General features: G+C 46.9%; 1 protein-coding gene across 1 annotated transcript in view; it reads right to left on the reverse strand.

The window, feature by feature from the left end:
- Window positions 1-17,920, reverse strand: part of STPG1 (sperm tail PG-rich repeat containing 1) — a 50,720-nt gene that overhangs the window by 6,177 nt on the left and 26,623 nt on the right. Inside the window, exons 5-8 of the mRNA XM_024766848.1 lie at window positions 17,413-17,514; window positions 12,889-13,059; window positions 7,993-8,101; window positions 4,072-4,237 (exon numbers count right to left, since the gene is read on the reverse strand). Coding sequence (XP_024622616.1) covers window positions 4,072-4,237; window positions 7,993-8,101; window positions 12,889-13,059; window positions 17,413-17,514 — 548 coding nt within the window. The remainder of the gene's footprint in view (window positions 1-4,071; window positions 4,238-7,992; window positions 8,102-12,888; window positions 13,060-17,412; window positions 17,515-17,920) is intronic.

The raw sequence follows: 17,920 nt of genomic DNA on the forward strand, positions 1-17,920 counted from the left end.
GGGGAGGGCATCCGAGACCCTCGGGACACTCCCAGGCACAGATTCACTCTGCCTCAGGGATTCCCAGGGTCGGGAGGGATAAAGGGGCAATTTTTTCCTCATCATTAAAGGGCAGCCGATTGCCTCTGGGGTGGAATGCGGTATCTGTTTAACAGGGGAGTGGGTGACAGATTACAGCTGCTTGGGAAGAAGCATCCCATAGCTAATTGAAAATCCCAGGGGAACTTTAGGTGGGTCCAACGTAATTACCCAAATTGGAGTGGGGCCGATGGGGCTCTGGCTGTGACAGGACAGCGTGTCTGAGCAAAACCAGTGGTTTAAAAACTCCAGGAAGCAGATCAAGGGTTAGAAAGATGTCAGTGGGTGTTTCACCTCCCTGCTGGCGTGAGTCGGAAGGCAGCACCTAGGAGGAAGTATTCTGATCTCCAAAAGCCCTTCCCCTGACTCACCCTGATCCATTGAGTCAGCACTGTGACGGATGCTGAAGACCTACAGAAGTGAAACCCTGGCTGATAACCTCCTCCAAAGACCCCCGGAAGCTGGTAAATCCTCTTAGCTTTTGAGTCAGCAACGTGGCCATAACAAAGACACTCTGTGATGTGTTCTTCAGCCGAGGAGCCCAGAAACGGCCACGCCAATGACCCTACAGCCTCTCACAGCATCTGTGCTGCAGGGCCACTCAAGAAACATCAGGTGACTGCAGAGGGCTCGCTCACACGTTTCGATGAAAGTACAAATCACGCACATCAAAAGTTTACGATTTGCCAGACCTGGTGAGTTATGTGAGTCATCTTTTCTTATCCTTGCAAGCGTGTTGTAAAGTGTGCTTGCCCCAACTCACAGAGGATGAATTTGAATTCCCAGGGAGTTAAGCGACACCCCCTCCACCCCTACCCCCAGCCTCCCAGGGCTGGTGAGAGGGGAAGGCAGGAGTTTCAGCGACCTGACGACTCCCTGCCTGTGCTTATGCCCTCAGTGCCACGGCCTCTGCAGCCGGTTCCCAGCTCAGGAGGCCAGCAGGGGTCGGTAACACGGCACCAGTGACCCCAGCGAGAATTAACATCTCCCCCGTTCTCCCTGCATCCTGAAGAAAGCAGAGCCGAAATACCATCTTTGCAAACTGGAACCCCACCCATGAATGGGGAGCCACACACTTCCAAGCAAGAGAAACAAGGGCAGGCCTCACATCCTGTCACATGCGTGTGACACCTGGGCAGCCCGTGCTTCCACAAAAGAAACACTGTGATGATTCTCAGATTCTCCACCTCTGCCCCATGCAGCCCCCAGAGATCCGAGCATGATTAGGCTTGATGTAGACAAAGTCTCAACATATCAATGGGGAGGAAACAACGCAGACCTTCTCCAGGGCCTGACAACCCCAGGATGGGCCCTCAGGTGCTTCTGCCCCTCTCCTCCCTCCAGGGTCACAGGAAAGGAAACAGAATTTGAATTTGAGAGACTGGAGTTTGGATACTCCTTCGATACTATCACATCCGGCTGTATCTCTTCTTTATATTACATCCCTTGCTCCATCGTCCCACATAAATAGATGGATGCTACTTTAGAATAACCAACAGCACACTTTAGTTTTATCTCTTTGCTTTTAAATGAAATTACAGATTTCTCAACCTCACCCTTTCCATGCCAACTCAACAATATATACTGGACTTCCTCTGTGGGTCCTGCCTGGCCCCATGTTCACTGCCTCCGTATGCTCTCCGAAGTGACATGGTGAGCAAAGCTGGGGTCACAGAGTGTGAGAAATGGAAAGATTTCTCCTCTTTTCACAAATGGAGAAACAAAGGCCCAGGGAGGCGCTGAGAGCAGCCCCAGACCACAGAGCCTGCCGTGGAGGCTGGGGCACTGTCCACTCACCAGGGTGAACCCCAGTTTAAGAGACACTGGGTTTGACAGGTCTCTTTACTGCAGGCCTTCTCAGAGCCTTTAATAAGCTCATGTATACTGTGATGCACCCGGGGGCAGAGGGATTGTATGCAGTGCTTCCTAGGTTTATTAACCCAGGATCCACCATTCACGAAGCATCACAGAGAGCCAGTGCGCCCCAGATACCCCCAGACACACCAGCACTACTGCACTGCTCCCATCAGAAAGCTGGCGCCCTTGGTGGGGGAGTGTGGTCATGCAACCTTGGGGCCCACACGATCCGGCGTTTTGTGGCACGTTCCTCTGCCTTGCTCTGGAGTTGTTGCCAGGTGAGCCTGAAGGTATGGATGGTGCTCTGTCCATGTGAGCTCCCCCATAGCCCTCAGCACAGCACCAGAAACCTCCAGAGCCTGCTGACTGACAGATGCAAATGCCATAAAATGAGGCTATTTCAAACCACTCGTCCAAACTCAGACGCAGGCCAAATGACACCGCTCTGGGGAAGGCGGTTAAACACCGAGTGCCCCTCACCCTCCTCTCATCGTTTCCCTGAAGAAGCTTCCAGAGTCAGGGTGGGGGCTTGAGCCTCCATGCCGCAAAACAGCTGCATCCTCTATCGTCACATATCCTCTCTAGGATATAGAATAATAGCTGCTGTAATGAGAAGAGTGAGAGCTATTTTCAAGCACTTTCTCATCTAATCCTCACAGAACCCCCATGAGATAAGGTTCTTATCTCCACTTAATACATGGAAACATGGAGGCTCAGGGAGGAGAAGTCTCTGCTAGAGACAGAGCTGTGATTCTCACTCACGTCTGCTAACCCCAAAGCCCATCCTCTCTTCCACTCCATTTGGGGGCAGCATAGGGAAAGGCTGTGTGTAGTGGTGCCCAAGCCAACCCAGAGGCAGGAAGTCCCTGATGTTTGGAGAGAGCCTGTTCCTGGAGACTTTTCCGCCCCGGTCCCGAGTCCTGCAGCCTATGAAAGGTCAGCCTGCAGAACCCCAGATCTGAAGGGCAGAAGGGACTCAGCTGGTGGACTCCATCTGAGGTCTGAATCCCTTCCCCAGGTCCTGGGTTGGACTCAGCAGGCCCATGTCTTGCTCCTCTCCCTTACCCCTGACCCCTTGCCCTGGGCTCATGGTCCAAGTAGACCCAGTTTGCCAGCCTCCCCGGGCCACCCAGCCTCCTGACCCCCTGTGGCTCTGCACCCAGCCAGCTGCCTGAGCTCTCTGGAGGCTCCCAGGTGACCTCTCTGGAGGCTCCCAGGTGGCTATACCCTTGGTCCCAGCCCTGCTGGTCAGCCCTCACAACAGCCAATCCCGTTGAGAGTGACAGGATGGCTGACCTTAATGGCATTTAGCTCTAGAAGTTCTAGACCCATTTGAGGAATATTAAGCCCCGTGAATTTTTGAGCCTCTGAGGTGAAAGTAACATCAAATGTACAGGAGATTAAAAACAGTAACACAAATCCCTGTCTTTTAAAATTTGTGTTATTGACTCACTATTTGTACCTACTATATCAAATATATTTTTTAAATCAGAAAGCAACTTTCGGATAAATTATCCCCACTTTACAGTCGAGGGCATGCAGGCTCAGAGGGGTTAGCACAGTGCTGACGGTCACACAGCATGAATACAGCAGAGCTGACATTCAAATCTAGCAGGTCTGACCAACTCCAAAGTCTAGGCTGTTAACCTATCAGTACAAAGCTATGAGAGTTTCACCACTTTCGTATATCCTGCCACCCCAGTGGAGATTTTGTATTATAAAGATAGAATAATATCAGCACCAGGAGAGTACAGCATCATGGGGAATGTTGGAAGGTCCAAACAGTCCTGAGCCTGAGTCCCAGGTGCATCTCAAGTTAGCTGTGTGGACATACGCAAGTCTTTCAGCCTCGCTGAGGCCTGGCTTCCTCCTCTATGAAGTAAGAATAATCATTCCTACAATAGAGTTGTTATGATCATTGAAGAAGATGTTAAGTTCCTGGCATACAATAGTTACTCAGTAAATACTACGTATTCAACAAGTATTTCTTGAGCACCTGCTATGTGTCAGCAAGGGCCCCAGGAGAGCAACTCGGCCTGTGTCTGCCAAGCTGTGACACCCCTTCTTTTTCTCCCCAGGTTCGGGTCCTTCCCCAGAATACCTTTCAGAAGAAAGATCAGGATGATCAGGACTCACGGGATAAGAGTCTTTTTTTGAACTTCGGTGTGACCTCCTGGGTTGTAATAACCGGGTCCTGGGCCTGTCGACGTCAGTTTTAATCCACGGCCAGTTTTTGATTTAAAACAAGACATTAATATCTTCGGCGACTGCTTCACAAGGGATTCGTTGACATTATAATGCCCTGAGCAGAAAGAAATTTTAAAACAGAATAAAGAACTCCTCTCAAAACAATAAAAAGCAGTAAGAATACATTTAATGACTATAAGGCAGTATCACTCCAGGATGGTCAAGTAGAAGGGGCCTGGAATAACTGAGAATAACGCTCACCATTTAGAGAACATGTGTCCATGCATCACATATGTGGCTCATTTAATCCTCACGGCAGCCCTGCAAGGTGGGTATTAGCACCTCCATTCCAAACATGAGGAAATAGACTAAGAGATATTCAGTAATTTGCCAAAGGACATTCATCTAACCAGGGCCTAAGCCCAGCTTCCTCCTCCATAAACTAAGGATAATAATTCTTCCAACAACTGGGAGGCTATGGTAGAAAAAGAACATTTTAGGTTCCTGGCACATGGTAGCTGCTCAGTAACTATTAGGTAATCAACAAATATTTATTGAGCACATACTATGCGGACCCAGACCCACCTTTCTCCAAGGTCCATGCTTCCCCACCATGCCTTGTCTCAAGAAACTGTCAGAATATAAGTAATCTGGCTGTGCACAAAGCTTTAAGGAAGAAGAGAATGAGCTGAGCTGGGGTAAAGAGGGAGCAGTCTCACCCCAAAGAGCAAGTAACCCTGTAAGTGGGGGCAGGCATTTTGGGGTGCAAAGCGGCAGTACTAGGCAAAGGCCTTCCAGATGCTGCACACTTTGACCCTGGCTTCCGATTACTTGGAAGTTAAGAAAATTATTCAACATAATGGAAAAGCTCTAAGCCTAAAGATGTACACAACAGCAGTAGCTACAGTGTGAGAAACGATGAATAGCCCAAAGGTCCAAGTACAAGGGCACAGTTATGGGAAAACAGCCTAATCTGGTGGAAAATCAGCCCTGAGGGGGGTAAATGCAAAGGCCATGAAGCCTATGGCAATGTTCTCAAAAATAAAGGTGAGCGAGAAAAGTAAAATAAAGCCTAACAGTCTATACTGTATATACTATGACATCAGCGTGCAAATGGATACATGTGAGTAAAAATAGCTGGGAACCCAGAAAAGTGGGAAAAACTATATTAATGGTGGCATTGTGGGTGGGAAAAATATTTCAAATTTTCTAACCACTGTAAAGTTAATTTTTAAAAAAATAAAATCGACTTTTTCATTGCAAAAGCACTGAAAACAACAATATGGGACATATTAGCAAGATTTTATTGAAATGGTAATACTCATTGATGGCAAAGGTGAGGGAAAGCATATTTCTCATGGAAGCGGGAGGATAAATTATCTCTGTGCTGAAGGGCAATTTGGTCACAAATATCAAAAACCTTAAATATTTTACATACCTTTCGACTTAGCAATTTCACATTAGGCCATTTATGTAAGGACATAATCTTGATTGTACACAAGTTGTGAGCTATAAGGATGTTTGCTCCCACTCTATTTATATGAGTGATCCATTTAAAACAACCTAAATGCCAGCAAGAGGGCATTTGTTCCTTAACTGATGGTAGCACCAGATAATGGAATACTATGCATCCATTAACAAAAGATGTTCTAGGAGGATTTTTAATAACGTGAAAAGATGGTCCCAATATATGCTTAAGTTAAAAAAAAAAAACAACAGATGTCCAGTTAGCAGCATTTATAATACTGGTATCTATCTCTCAAATTATCTTTCTGGGTTTTTTACATATACATATATTTATTTTTTATTTTTATTCCCCCTACCAAAATAAAATAGTTTAAAGCAACGCTTGATTATAAAATGTTAAAAAGCAGAAGCAAGGCGGAAAGGCATTCATGCTCTCACGGCCCAGAATAAACCAGGGTTGGACTCTCTGCTGTATTTACCCCCAGTCTTTCCATCGTGCACTGGACACTGTCTCATGGTGTTGGGCCCACAACATGGATTTGATCGTGTCACCCATGTTTTTCAAGTGACACTTTACCATAGTTGTTTCCCCATGATCTAATAACTTTTTTGTTTTTAAGGAGAAATAGAGAGGAGGATGTTGGGGAAGTGCTTGGCCTTGTGTTTGATGCAGCCAGACTTTAGAAAATCCAGCCGGCCAACGTGTAAAGGTGAGCATTTTGCTCAGAACTGAAGGCAGACGAGACCCGGCCCTCAGCCTCTGAGCCTGGGCACTCTGAGTGGGCGGAACCCAGCAGGGATGCCAATCATGGCTCCATATCTGGTTTCTTCCCACAAGGGGGAGAAGCAGAAACCACAGCGTTTTTCTGAGAGGTCAAAGCAGATTGTTTCTCTCAGAGAAGCAGATTCCCCAGGCTGTGGCCCCTGGCAAATCTGCGGGATGTGGCGAGAGTCCTGGCATCGAGCTGGATTCAAATCCAGCAGTGGGACCCTGGACTAGTCACCTGTTTTCTATATATCATTTTTGTTTGTAAAGTGGGGATATAATAATGTTAACAATAACCCGCACTCTCGGAGCACATATGTGCCAGGCAACCCTCCATGGGGTTTTGGAAGTTCCTGGCACACAGTAGGAGCTTAAAAGATGCTGGTGCCCACCTCTCCCCTTCCTGCTGTGTTACAAGGGGCCCCTCGGGACCCTCCCAGAGGGAGGAGCTGCCCACTTCCCAGGGGCTCTCTGGTGGAACCTCTGGCCAAACCCCAGGGATGCTGGCTTTATTCTCCTGTATAAACAAACAAGGTGGGGTTTTGCCTGTGGTGATGCAAGGCAGGGAGCTTTAGCCGCGCTTAGCCTCCTAATTAGGGCTGGTTTTGTTATTCAGCCTCAGACTGATCTCAACTTTAATCTGGATTTGCTGAAATCTGACATGCACTGCGATTTTGCTCACACCCCCATCCGAGAAGCATGATGGCAGAGGTAAACCCTCCCTGCTCCTCCTCTGGGCTCTGGGGCCCAGAGCTCCCTCGGGGGTCTTCTGGACCTGTTTGGGAAGGTCTAGTCTAACCAGTGGTCCTGGAGTATGGACTGCTATGTCATCAGACCCCTCTGGAAAATTTTCACTAAGGCTGGGGTGGGGAGGAGGTCTGAGGGCACATAACAGGTGCAATGCCTTTCCCCAGCCCGGCAGGGAAAACATCTGCAGGTGAGCCCTTGTGTATTCCTGAATCCTGGAGGCTTCAGAAGTCACATTGGGATGACGGGGTTAAGAGGTTCCTCAGTCAGACACCTCTGGGCTTAGGCCTGCCATTTATTAGCTGTGTGATGCTGAGCAAGTTGCTTCAACTCTCTGGACCTCCATTTCCTCACCTGAAGCACAGGACTAAGAGTGTGGCCCTATGAGGACAGATGTGTGAGGACCGCGCGGAAAAACTTAGCACTGAGTAGGCGCTCTGTGAACAGAGCTATTTCCCATCATTTGATGATAGATGATGAAGCCGCTTTGTAGACATGGGAGGAAGGGAATATTGCAGCCGAGTGTCCAAGGATCAGAATGTATTGTGTGCCCCGCCTCCCCCCAGTGCCTGGGAGGGCACCTGGGGTATGCGCATGGGCACACTTCTGGCATGAGAAGCCCCTCCCCAGCTGGCTGCCCAAAGCAGGTGCTCTGGGTCTGGAAGGCAGGCCAACGTGATAGGCCGCCCCGGGGTCCATTTCCAGAGCCGCCGTTCCTCCCCTGAATGGGGAGCCAGTCTTCTCCTCTTTGTACAATACCTGCCTGCACCCCCTCTTCCCCCAATGCCTAACTCCTTCCAAAGAGACTCCCTGTGAAGGAATGGGTGCCCTGCTGATCAGATCTGGTACAGGAAGCCTTAGGTCAAGGCCAGTGCGAGGCAGCTGCTTACCTGGGGCAGGTCCTGTTTTAGTAATAGTGAAAAGTCCTCTCTGGGTTTTGGACATGAACCCGGCTCGGGCACAAACGTTGTTTGTCTGTTTGCAGCAAGCGACAGAGGCCTGGGGGAGAAAATAAGCACGGTGTGCTCAGTGTCTTGCCTTTCTTTGTCCTTGTTGTTGTGTCTGGACGAGGGGCACTTTGGGGTTAAAAAAAACAAACAAATTTAAACCTGTCTTCAGAAAATGAGCGCACGTGAGTGGAAAACATCACACTGGCTGTGCCTTCCCCTTCACCGCAGCTGGACTGGGGGAAGAGCTTGTCATCGTTAGCCAGTGTCTGGGGACCCAACACAACACGGAGGACGGTGGCCTGAACCAGCCAGCGGCCCTGGCTTCCGGGCTCGCTCCCTGCGCACAGGGCAGGGTATCCTGCTCAAACAGATTAATTTCTCTGAATTTGAGTTTTCTCATCTGTAAAATGGATCAGATAATCCCTGCTCGACTTGAGGCAGAGTGCTGTTGGGTTGGGGGTAGGGGACAGCCAGTCAACACAAATCATCTTTTTTTCTAAAAAGTGTGTAACATTACATAGGCAAATTATTTTCATCATGTTTTCTACGATTTTCATTCTTTTCAGAACACTTAGTCCTACATATCCCCACCCTGATTCCTCACTGCTCAAATAATCCTTCAATATGTGTGGGATTTAGGACATACAAAGAGATTGTGTAACTTAAGATTATGATCAGATTTGTAAGCACTGTCTTGACTTTTCTGGGCTGACCAGAAATTTAGAATTTTGGTTGACCCAGGCAATATACATTAGAGAGTGTCCAGTGAGTTCAGAACGCTAAAAATAATTTTGGAAAAAAAAAAAAAAAAGAACCCTGAGATCATTCTTACGATGAATCATAAATATTTTAAAGGCTAATTTGAAGTCAGTCTCCTGTATTCATTAGATAAAAGATGCAATAAAAATTGTGCCTGCAATGGCTGGAATATTTACTGAATGAGTGAAACTATTTGCTGAGGCCAGGATGGCTTGATTTTCTGTGCTACTCCTTTGTCAAAAAAAATGTTTCTCGAGAAATGCAGATGGCATTTTGATTTTGTGTTGACAAAGGCAGAGGAATTTCGCTTTTCCCAGGGTCCTGACGGCCAGACTGCCTGCAGAGAGGGCAGACAAAAAGATCAGGTGGACCAGGCTAATTACTGGACACGGGGAGAAGAGCCAGGACGCCAGAGAGGAAGTAATAACAGGTACCAAGGGAAAGGCTTCTAACAGAGAAGCGGGGGATCGCAGTAAGCAAAGGTAGAGAGGTCTTGACAGCCTCAAAGCACAGTGTAGCTAACAGGATTACGGCATTTCTGCTCCTCGCCAGTTGACTCAACCATTGTTCTCCAGGTCTGAAAAAAGCCTCCTGTAGACAAAACACTACTTCAGCTTTATTCCTCGCCCAGACAGAAAAGCAACAGAAAAAGGGGGCATTTTTGTATGCACTGAGTGTGTGTGTTACTGGAAGATTTCACCATTAGACTAGGAAGAGTCAGCTCCACTGGCAGGTTAAAAAAGAATGAAGCAGATTCATTGTATTGCCATGGGAAAAAACAAATCCCAGATATAATTAAGTAGAAAACGCACGCATACTGTGGACAGCATAATCCCAAAACCAAGGGAAGGACCACGGGAGGAAGAGAATATGAACAATATTGCCCCCGTTTTTTTTTGTTGTTGTTGTTGCGGTACGCGGGCCTCTCACTGTTGTGGCCTCTCTCGTTGCGGAGCACAGGCTCCGGACGCGCAGGCTCAGCGGCCATGGCTCACGGGCCCAGCCGCTCCGCGGCATGTGGGATCTTCCCGGACCGGGGCACGAACCCGTGTCTCCTGCATTGGCAGGCGGACTCTCAACCACTGCGCCACCAGGGAAGCCCTGCCCCCGGTTTTTGATGTTTGTTTGCAGAGCAGAATGATGAGGGACTTCCACTTTCGGGCTCATGGGTTTCTGTGATGTTCGAAGATATTTTATGATGAGCATATATTATTTTCAGAGCCACATTAAAACAATAATGAACAAAAAACATGCAAACTAAAATTGATCTGGTGGCAGAGTCCTGACGTGGGGAATGGTCATTTCTTGATTAACAAAGGAAGTTATTCCTTTGGAGTCATAAACATTTATTGCATGATTACTGCATGCCAGGACCTGAGCTGGGCCTCGGAGATAGGAAGCCAGGGTGAAGGAGCAGTGGGCTGGGGAGGTGAAGGCATGAAGCACTAACACCACCTCTCTTTTGTTATCATGACAGCTTCCTAACTGTTTTTTCAAAATCCACCCTTAACCCACACTGCAGTCCATTCTCCACACAGCAACTGGAGGGATCTTTTTTAAAAGGTACATCAGAAGACATCACTCCACACCTCCTATCCTCCTCAAGGAGGGCTTCCCAGCACACAGAGAACAAAATTCGAACTCCCTCCTGGGGTCTTTAGAGCCTTGCATGAACTGGTCCCTGCCTATCTGTCTGGCCTCTCCTCGTTCCCTCTCCCCCGAGACCCCCTAGTTCATTCTACTTTAGATACTTTGGTTTATTTTTGGCTGCGTCACATGTCTTACAAGATCTTAGTTCCCTGACAAGGGACTGAACAGGGGCCCATGGCAGTGAAAGCGCCGAGTCCTAACCACTGGACCACCAGGGAACTCCCTCTAGCTACCTTCTTACAGTTCCCCATGGGCTAAGGTGTTTGCTGTCCCAGGACCTTTGCACGTGCTGTTCCCCCAACTCTGGCTCTTCCCTCAATCCTTGAGTCTCAGTCTCAGGACCTTCTCTGAACACCCAGTCTAAAGTACATGGTATTGCCAACCTCCACACCCCACACATACTCTCTTTCTCGGGCTCCAGCTGTTTGTCTCCCTCAGAGCTGGCCACACAGTAATTATTTTGTTTGTCTGTCTCCTAGTTCTCACCTTGAGTTCCCCGCTGCAATCTAAGCTGTATCACTGGTCTGGCACGGAGCAGACACAGGATTTATGAAGGGAAGCCTGGCAGGGCTGGAACATGGGGACTCTGATCACTCCCCAGCTTTATACCTCGGCACCCGCCCGTGCTCACCGATGTGGGAACAGTCCCTTCAAGCTGGGTAACTTTGGGCAAGTCCCTTCCTCTCTCTGAGCCTCAGCTTCCTCTTCTGTAAATTAAGAATAAGAGAATCCACTTCCTGTGTTCTTGTGAGTATGAAATAAGTGAATACACAACTCTTAGAACAGCACATAGACCGTGAAAAGTGCTTCATCATATCATCATCATTCTTATTTTCAGGCTCTGATTATCCTAAGAGAAGAGTATCTAGAGCTATACTACCCCAAGCAGTAGCCATTGGCCACATGAAGCTATTGAGCTCTGCAAACATGGCTGGTCCACATTCAGATGTGCTGCAAGTATAAAATATACACTGAATTTTAAGGACTTAATACGAGGGAAAGAATGTAAAACATCTAATTAATAATTTTTATATTGATTAGATATTGCCATATCTTGAATATATTGGGTTAAATAGAATCTATAATTAAAATTAATTTCATCTGCTTCTTTCTACTTTTAAATGTAGCTACTAGGAAAACTTAAATGATGTATGTGGCTCCTGTTATACTGATATTCCTTTTGGACCATGCTGGCCTAGCAGGCACTTGTATTGCTTTGAACATGTTATAATTGATTGGATTCATCATAGAAGGTAGGCAGGATCTTTGTAGTCAGAAAAGTCAATATTATTTATAAATATTATAAAAGAAAAAGGAAATTTAAAATGAAGTATTCTAAGACCAAAATATTCTTAAATATAGTGTAATAATATTACTACCTTATGTACAATTCATGTCTTAGGTATTTCAGAGTGCTTTCATATTTGTAGTCTCATATGCTTCTTATAATAACCCTGTAGGGCAAGTATAATTAATTCCCTTTTACAATTGAAACTCAAGAGGTAACGGGGCTTCCCTAAAGACAGTTCTACCAGTTTTCATGTATTGTAGAGTCCTCGTGCACCAGATATTGTGCTAGGTAAGCACTCAGCCTAGACTGCCTCATTTAATGTTTACATTAACACCATGAAGTAGACATATAACCCCACTGAGTCCTGAAAGGTTAAGAGACTTGCCCAAAGCCATACACAGTTAGAAAATGGCAGAGTCGAGATTTGAACCTGAGTCTGTCTCTTACCTGTTAACCACACCATTCTGCCTCAGTGACTACAAAGTGATGGGAAATGGTGAACCACTGCTGTTAAAAAACCCCACTTTTCTGGTATGGGAAAACAGAAGTTTATTTTCCCTGTAAGAATAAAATAGTGTCAGGGCTTCCCTGGTGACGCAGTGGTTGAGAGTCCGCCCGCCGATGCAGGGGACACGGGTTCGTGCCCCGGTCCGGGAAGATCCCACATGCCGCGGAGTGGCTGGGCCCGTGAGCCATGGCCGCTGAGCCTGCGCGTCCGGAGCCTGTGCTCCACAACGGGAGAGGCCACAACAGTGAGAGGCCCGTGTACCGCAAAAAAAAAAAAGAATATAACAGTGTCTGCAGATAAAGTGGTATGTAATATAATCATTGCTACAGATGAGAAAACCGTCCCATAAAACTTATGTGATAAGAGTAATTGCAGTAAGTATTTTCCAGGGCAGTGGTCTTCCCACTGCTCTATACTGACCTCCGTGTTGCCCACACTTTTCTCTGGGTTCTGCAAATTCCCTATGAGAGTTTTGCCCAGCCTCATGTAGCCACTGGGTAGTCAGCATCTGCTAGCTGGCTTACCAATTGCAGTAAATGCTATTCCCCAAAGCTCCCCCCTTCCTTTCTTTTATTTTAGCAAACCATTAATTCAATATATATTTAAGAAGCATAGGCAGTGTTCTTACATTGTAATGGTTTGGTGCGGGAGTTTCAGATTTGGGAACTTTCACGAAGCTTGGCAACTGGAACATGCTGGAACAGGAATTACTGAAGTCCTTCTTCGAAACAAAACGTGATGGTATAGTGTACGCGTTAGCTGCAGGGTATTTAGAGACGATGGTGTCCAGTCGGGCACACTGTGAGGAGAAAGTCAAGGGAATCCACATCATCACGTATCTTATGGCTCCGAAGGGCCGATGTCAAAAAGATGGTGCCCAGCACCAGGTCTAAACACATTTTATAAAAGGTGAAACCCTGGCAGGTAACAGTGATAAAATGACCTTGGGCTTTGAGAATTTGCTCTTGGAAAATGCAAGTTCAGACCTGTGTTAACTTCTGTAAACTAACTCTAATTATTCATCTTATGTTTGGGACTTGGCAATTATAATTCTTCCATAAAAGCATTTCCACCCAATCTCATTTCAGGACACTTATACTTGTCTCATCAGCTGGTGGGTGACTTATATGATGGGACGCTTTACACTTGCTTCTTCCAACCTTGGTTTTCCTTTGAGTAAAACCCTCACTTTTTCTTTCTATGTTTAAATAATCCAAATTTCCTAAATAACAAGTTTGCTTCTAACATCTTAAAGGTACAAGGCTCCATAGGGCTTGCCTCCCACCCACACCTCCTATCCACCACCTAATCACTGATTTCATAAAACTCTACGATATTTTTGCTGTCTCAACAGAAACCAATCCTACTCCTTCCAGTAAGCCATGATAAACTATTTTCAGTTAAAAAAAAACAAACAGAATCAATGTTTGCCAAATGAACAGGGACAAAAGCCATAAAAACTCGGCGATAACATCACCTTACCCTGGGATAGTATGGCAAGTATTGAAGTCTGATAAGACAACAACAAAAAAATTTCATTATTTTATGGGTAAAAGCTTGAGAACATTGCCCTGGGTTTCCTCCACTTGACAGGGGTCAATAAACAAGCACAGAAAGTGGGGGAGGTGTGGGAAGGCATCAGCCCCTCGCCTGACTTCACTCTGTACGTGGCGGCAATGGTTCTCACCATCTGGTTCACAGACCACCAGTCATGTGGGTGGATGTGCCACCAGAAGCAGGAGTGTTCTTTCCAGAGCCTTAGCTGTCCTGAGTCTAACCTGGGTTCGAGTCCCAGCTCCACCTCCTCCTAACTGTAGGGATTCATTGATGTTCCCAGAAGTAAGGTCACCCCAGCCTTGAACTCACCTTACCTTTGCATTTGGGGCAATAGTTAACCCAGTACTTTGCAGGGGTGTTGCATTGGATTCTCATGACAACCCCGGCTCGAGGATATTATGAATATCCCCACTTTACAGATGAGGACCCTGAACTTCCTCAGCTAGCGAAGTGTTGGAACCAACATTCGCGCCTCCATGAGAGGATACGGATCAGATATCCATTCTGAAGAAGAATGAGCTGAGAGGAGTCACAGCAACGCGTTTGCAGCTACAAGATGAACAGCTGATAAATGCCTGTGGGAGGTTTTAGCTCTGGAAGAATCACTACCCGAAATCTGCTGTGCCCGACGGGGCGGACGCACCTCTGCTCTTTCCTTCTAACTTCCACAGAAGAAGGGTGGCAAGGTCAGACCTTCCTTGGTGCTGCCATTTGTAGCGTGTCTATCCTGAGTCACCCAACAGAGTGGGCAGAGGGTGTTCTTCTAAAGCGCTAGTTCCCAAAGTGTGTTCCTCGGCCTTCCGGGTCTGTGAGATAAGGTTGTGTTGGTGGTAGTGGCAGCAGGGAGAGAGTTCCAGGGTCAAATAAATTTGAGAAGTTTCACACCGTGTTCCCATTTTGAAGATTCATAACACACGCTGGTGTAGTAAATGCTCTGGGAAGGTCTGCAATAAAGAAACCTCTCTAGCTTTGGGGTTTTTTTTTCTTTTAATATTTATTTATTTATTTATTTTAGTTGCACTGGGACTTAGTTGCAGCATGCAGGATCTTTGTTGTGGCATGTTTAGTTGCAGTGTGCAAGCTCTTAGTTGCGGCATGCACGTGGGATCCAGTTCCTGGACCAGGGATTGAACCCAGGCCCGCTGCATTGGGAGTGCGGAGTCTTACCCACTGGACCACCAGGGAAGTCCCATGTCTAGCTTTGTTTAAACAGCCTTCCCCAACCTTCCTCCATCACAGAATCTTTTGGCTTAAGATACCTACTAACATACCCTTTGGGAAAAACTACGAAAAAATTCCTATTCGAGGCAAAGTTTCATAAAGCATTGCGGTAGAATTAGTCTGAGTCTAGTTGAAGTTGACAGTCACTCAACAACCCTCCCCGCCCCTTGGCTTTCTTTTCATTGCCAGGCCTCCGGTCTCCAATTTGGCCACATGCTGGCATTTATGAACCTCTGTCCAGCTCTTCCAGAGCCGCTGCCACCACCACACAAATACGGAAAGGCCATGGACACCTCCTCCCACCTGCCCCATTTAACTTCCTAGTCCGTCCCGTGAATAATTCTGGAGCAAAGCTTTGGAATACCGTCGTGAAGCTCTTCAGATGATTTGAATTTAGGCGGATGACAGGTCCTCTCAAAAGGCTGGGCGCTGTTGCTCCAATAGTCATCAGGAAGTTTTTAAGGCGTGTTGACCCACAGAGTCTTTTGGTCAGCCTCACCCAGAGAGACACGCTCCTGCTGGCCATACTGGCTCCAGTAAGGCAGACCTTTCTCTGATGGGGACTACTTTTAATTCCCTCAGGGAATTGGGATCCGGAAACAAGAGGCACTGAATGTGAAAGGCAGCAAAAGAAGGGGCGGAGCAATGAAATTCTCGTCCGATTTGGGAAGGAACGAGGCGAGATGTGGGGATCTCCTGACAGACTTCCACCAACCGCTTAAGGTCCCTTCCCAAGGATATAGGAACTTATGTGTTTACCAACAGAAATAGAAACCCCCATATCCATCACAGCGGGGAGAGGGAGCCTAAACAACTCACCTTCTGCCTTCTTTGGGGTTTGGTCTGAATTTTTTAAAGACCTGACTAGATCCTGTCTTACACAGGATCCTGTCATGCACAGAGCTTCCCTTGGACCCCTTCTCCAGGTGGCCCAGCCACGTCATTTGGAAAGTTACTACATGTAAAGCCTAGCAGGGAATTGATAGTGTGCTCTGATTCAGGGCCTTCTCTGGCACCAGGCAGGAATGGGCAGTGCCATTATTTGGCAACGTCTCAGAGAGAAAACCTAGGTGCTGCAGGAAGTCTTGTTTGTGACTCAGGTGGTGACAGTCGTAACAGTCAACATGTTTTTAATGCTCTGCAATTTCAAAGTCTATTTCACTCATTGCAACGTCGATTTGCCCATCGCCTCCAGGGAGTCTCCACTCGATGAGGCAACTGGGACACAGAGGGTGACGTGCTTGAGGTCACATCGAGAACCCACAGCTGAGTCAAGATTGGGTCTTAAGTCCTGTCTCCTGTGCCAGGCCATTGGGAGATGGCACTTCTTTTGCAGATCGCTTTGGAGTCTCTTTACTCACAGGGCTTGGGACAGAAGGAGAGGTAGAGGCGTGGTTATTCTGTGAACTCACTGGGGGCATGTGCAGCCTCAACGTCTTTGTTAATAAGGAGTTAACTCCAAAGTCGGTTTTCTCCTTGAGTATTCAACCCTGCCAAGCTTGAATTCCAATAAGTGGCTGCATTCAGTGTGTCTTAAATGGTCTCTTTGTGTGTGGTTTTTTTTTTAAAAAAAAATCAATTCCAGTGTCAGGTATCGTAATACATTTTTGCAAGAGATTATTATAAGTTTTAAAGGGACAGACGGCATATGTGTTTTGTTAATGCTGGAGTTTGGGTTTGCTTTCTTTTTCACTTTCCTCCCTCAGCTAGTCTTACCCTACTTTGACCCTTTCTCCTTGTTATATCTATTTTTCTTGGCAACTGATAGGTGTTCAAATAAAGACTATCCTTGCCCAGGTCTGGTCAGAGACACTGGAACTTCATTTAGCTACTTGACGGTTGTAGCCTTCCACAAAGATAAAGACCCACATCTTACAAAGGAGAGAAATAAAGACCCACATCTTACAAAGGAGAGAAATGGGGAGGAGAGGAATATCACTAAATTACCTGCCTGCTGCCTGTTTTCTTTTTGGTCCCATCAGATTTCTCAGTAACTCGAATAACCCAATTAGATTAAGCAGTGTTAAAAAGTCCTATTAGGGCAAGATGTCTAATAATAACTTTTTTCCTGGTCTGCCTAAAAATCTCAAGAAAACATCTGTAAGTCCATTCCACACTGACAAAATTGGTTTTGGATGATCAGGTTCTGAATATTCTTCTAGCTTCTCTTCCCACTCTGGCAACGCTAGCAGTGGGGAAAAAAATTCCTTAAAGACATAGGCTCCAGTTTACCTGCAGGAAATTTGAGGAGGCAGTTACTCTCCTAATTAGAACCACGGGCCTTTGGAGAGAAGGGACCAGTTGTCCAATGTATGATTATGCAATGAATGAAGGAAAGTACCGAGCAGTTAATGTTCAGAGAAGGGGTTCTCACCACAGAGGGAAAAGTACATGTCCCTTTCTTAGACAACGACACACTGTCAAACACAGGCGACTGGTGAATGCCGTTGTAGAACCCAGGACCTGGGATATCATCCTGACAGGGAAGAGAACATAGTGTCATTGGGATACTTTCAATTCCATGGTGCTTTTCTGCAAGTTTTACATCCATTAACACTAAGCCTTACTGTAACCCTCTGGGACAGGCAGGGATGCCACCTCGTGGATGACAGCCGGGCTCCACCAATTCCTGACCTGCCCAGTCACCATCTCAGTTAGCAAGCGCTGGGGCTGGAATTCCACCCCGGGTCTGGGACCACACCCCGCCAGGGCCCTTGCTCTTTCCACTGTGCTGTACTGCATTCCAGGAGAATGCTGTTGTTTCTTTGTGCCATTAGAGATATGAGCAGAAAATGCAATCCTGAGTGCGGCAGCGGCTGTGCAGTGTGTGTGCAGTGTGTGTGTCAGTGTGTGTTGACTGGGTTCACCAAACCCACGGCGAG

Source organism: Neophocaena asiaeorientalis, unplaced genomic scaffold, assembly GCF_003031525.2.
Source record: "Neophocaena asiaeorientalis asiaeorientalis breed wild unplaced genomic scaffold, Neophocaena_asiaeorientalis_V1.1 scaffold79, whole genome shotgun sequence".
Lineage (NCBI taxonomy): Eukaryota > Metazoa > Chordata > Mammalia > Artiodactyla > Phocoenidae > Neophocaena > Neophocaena asiaeorientalis.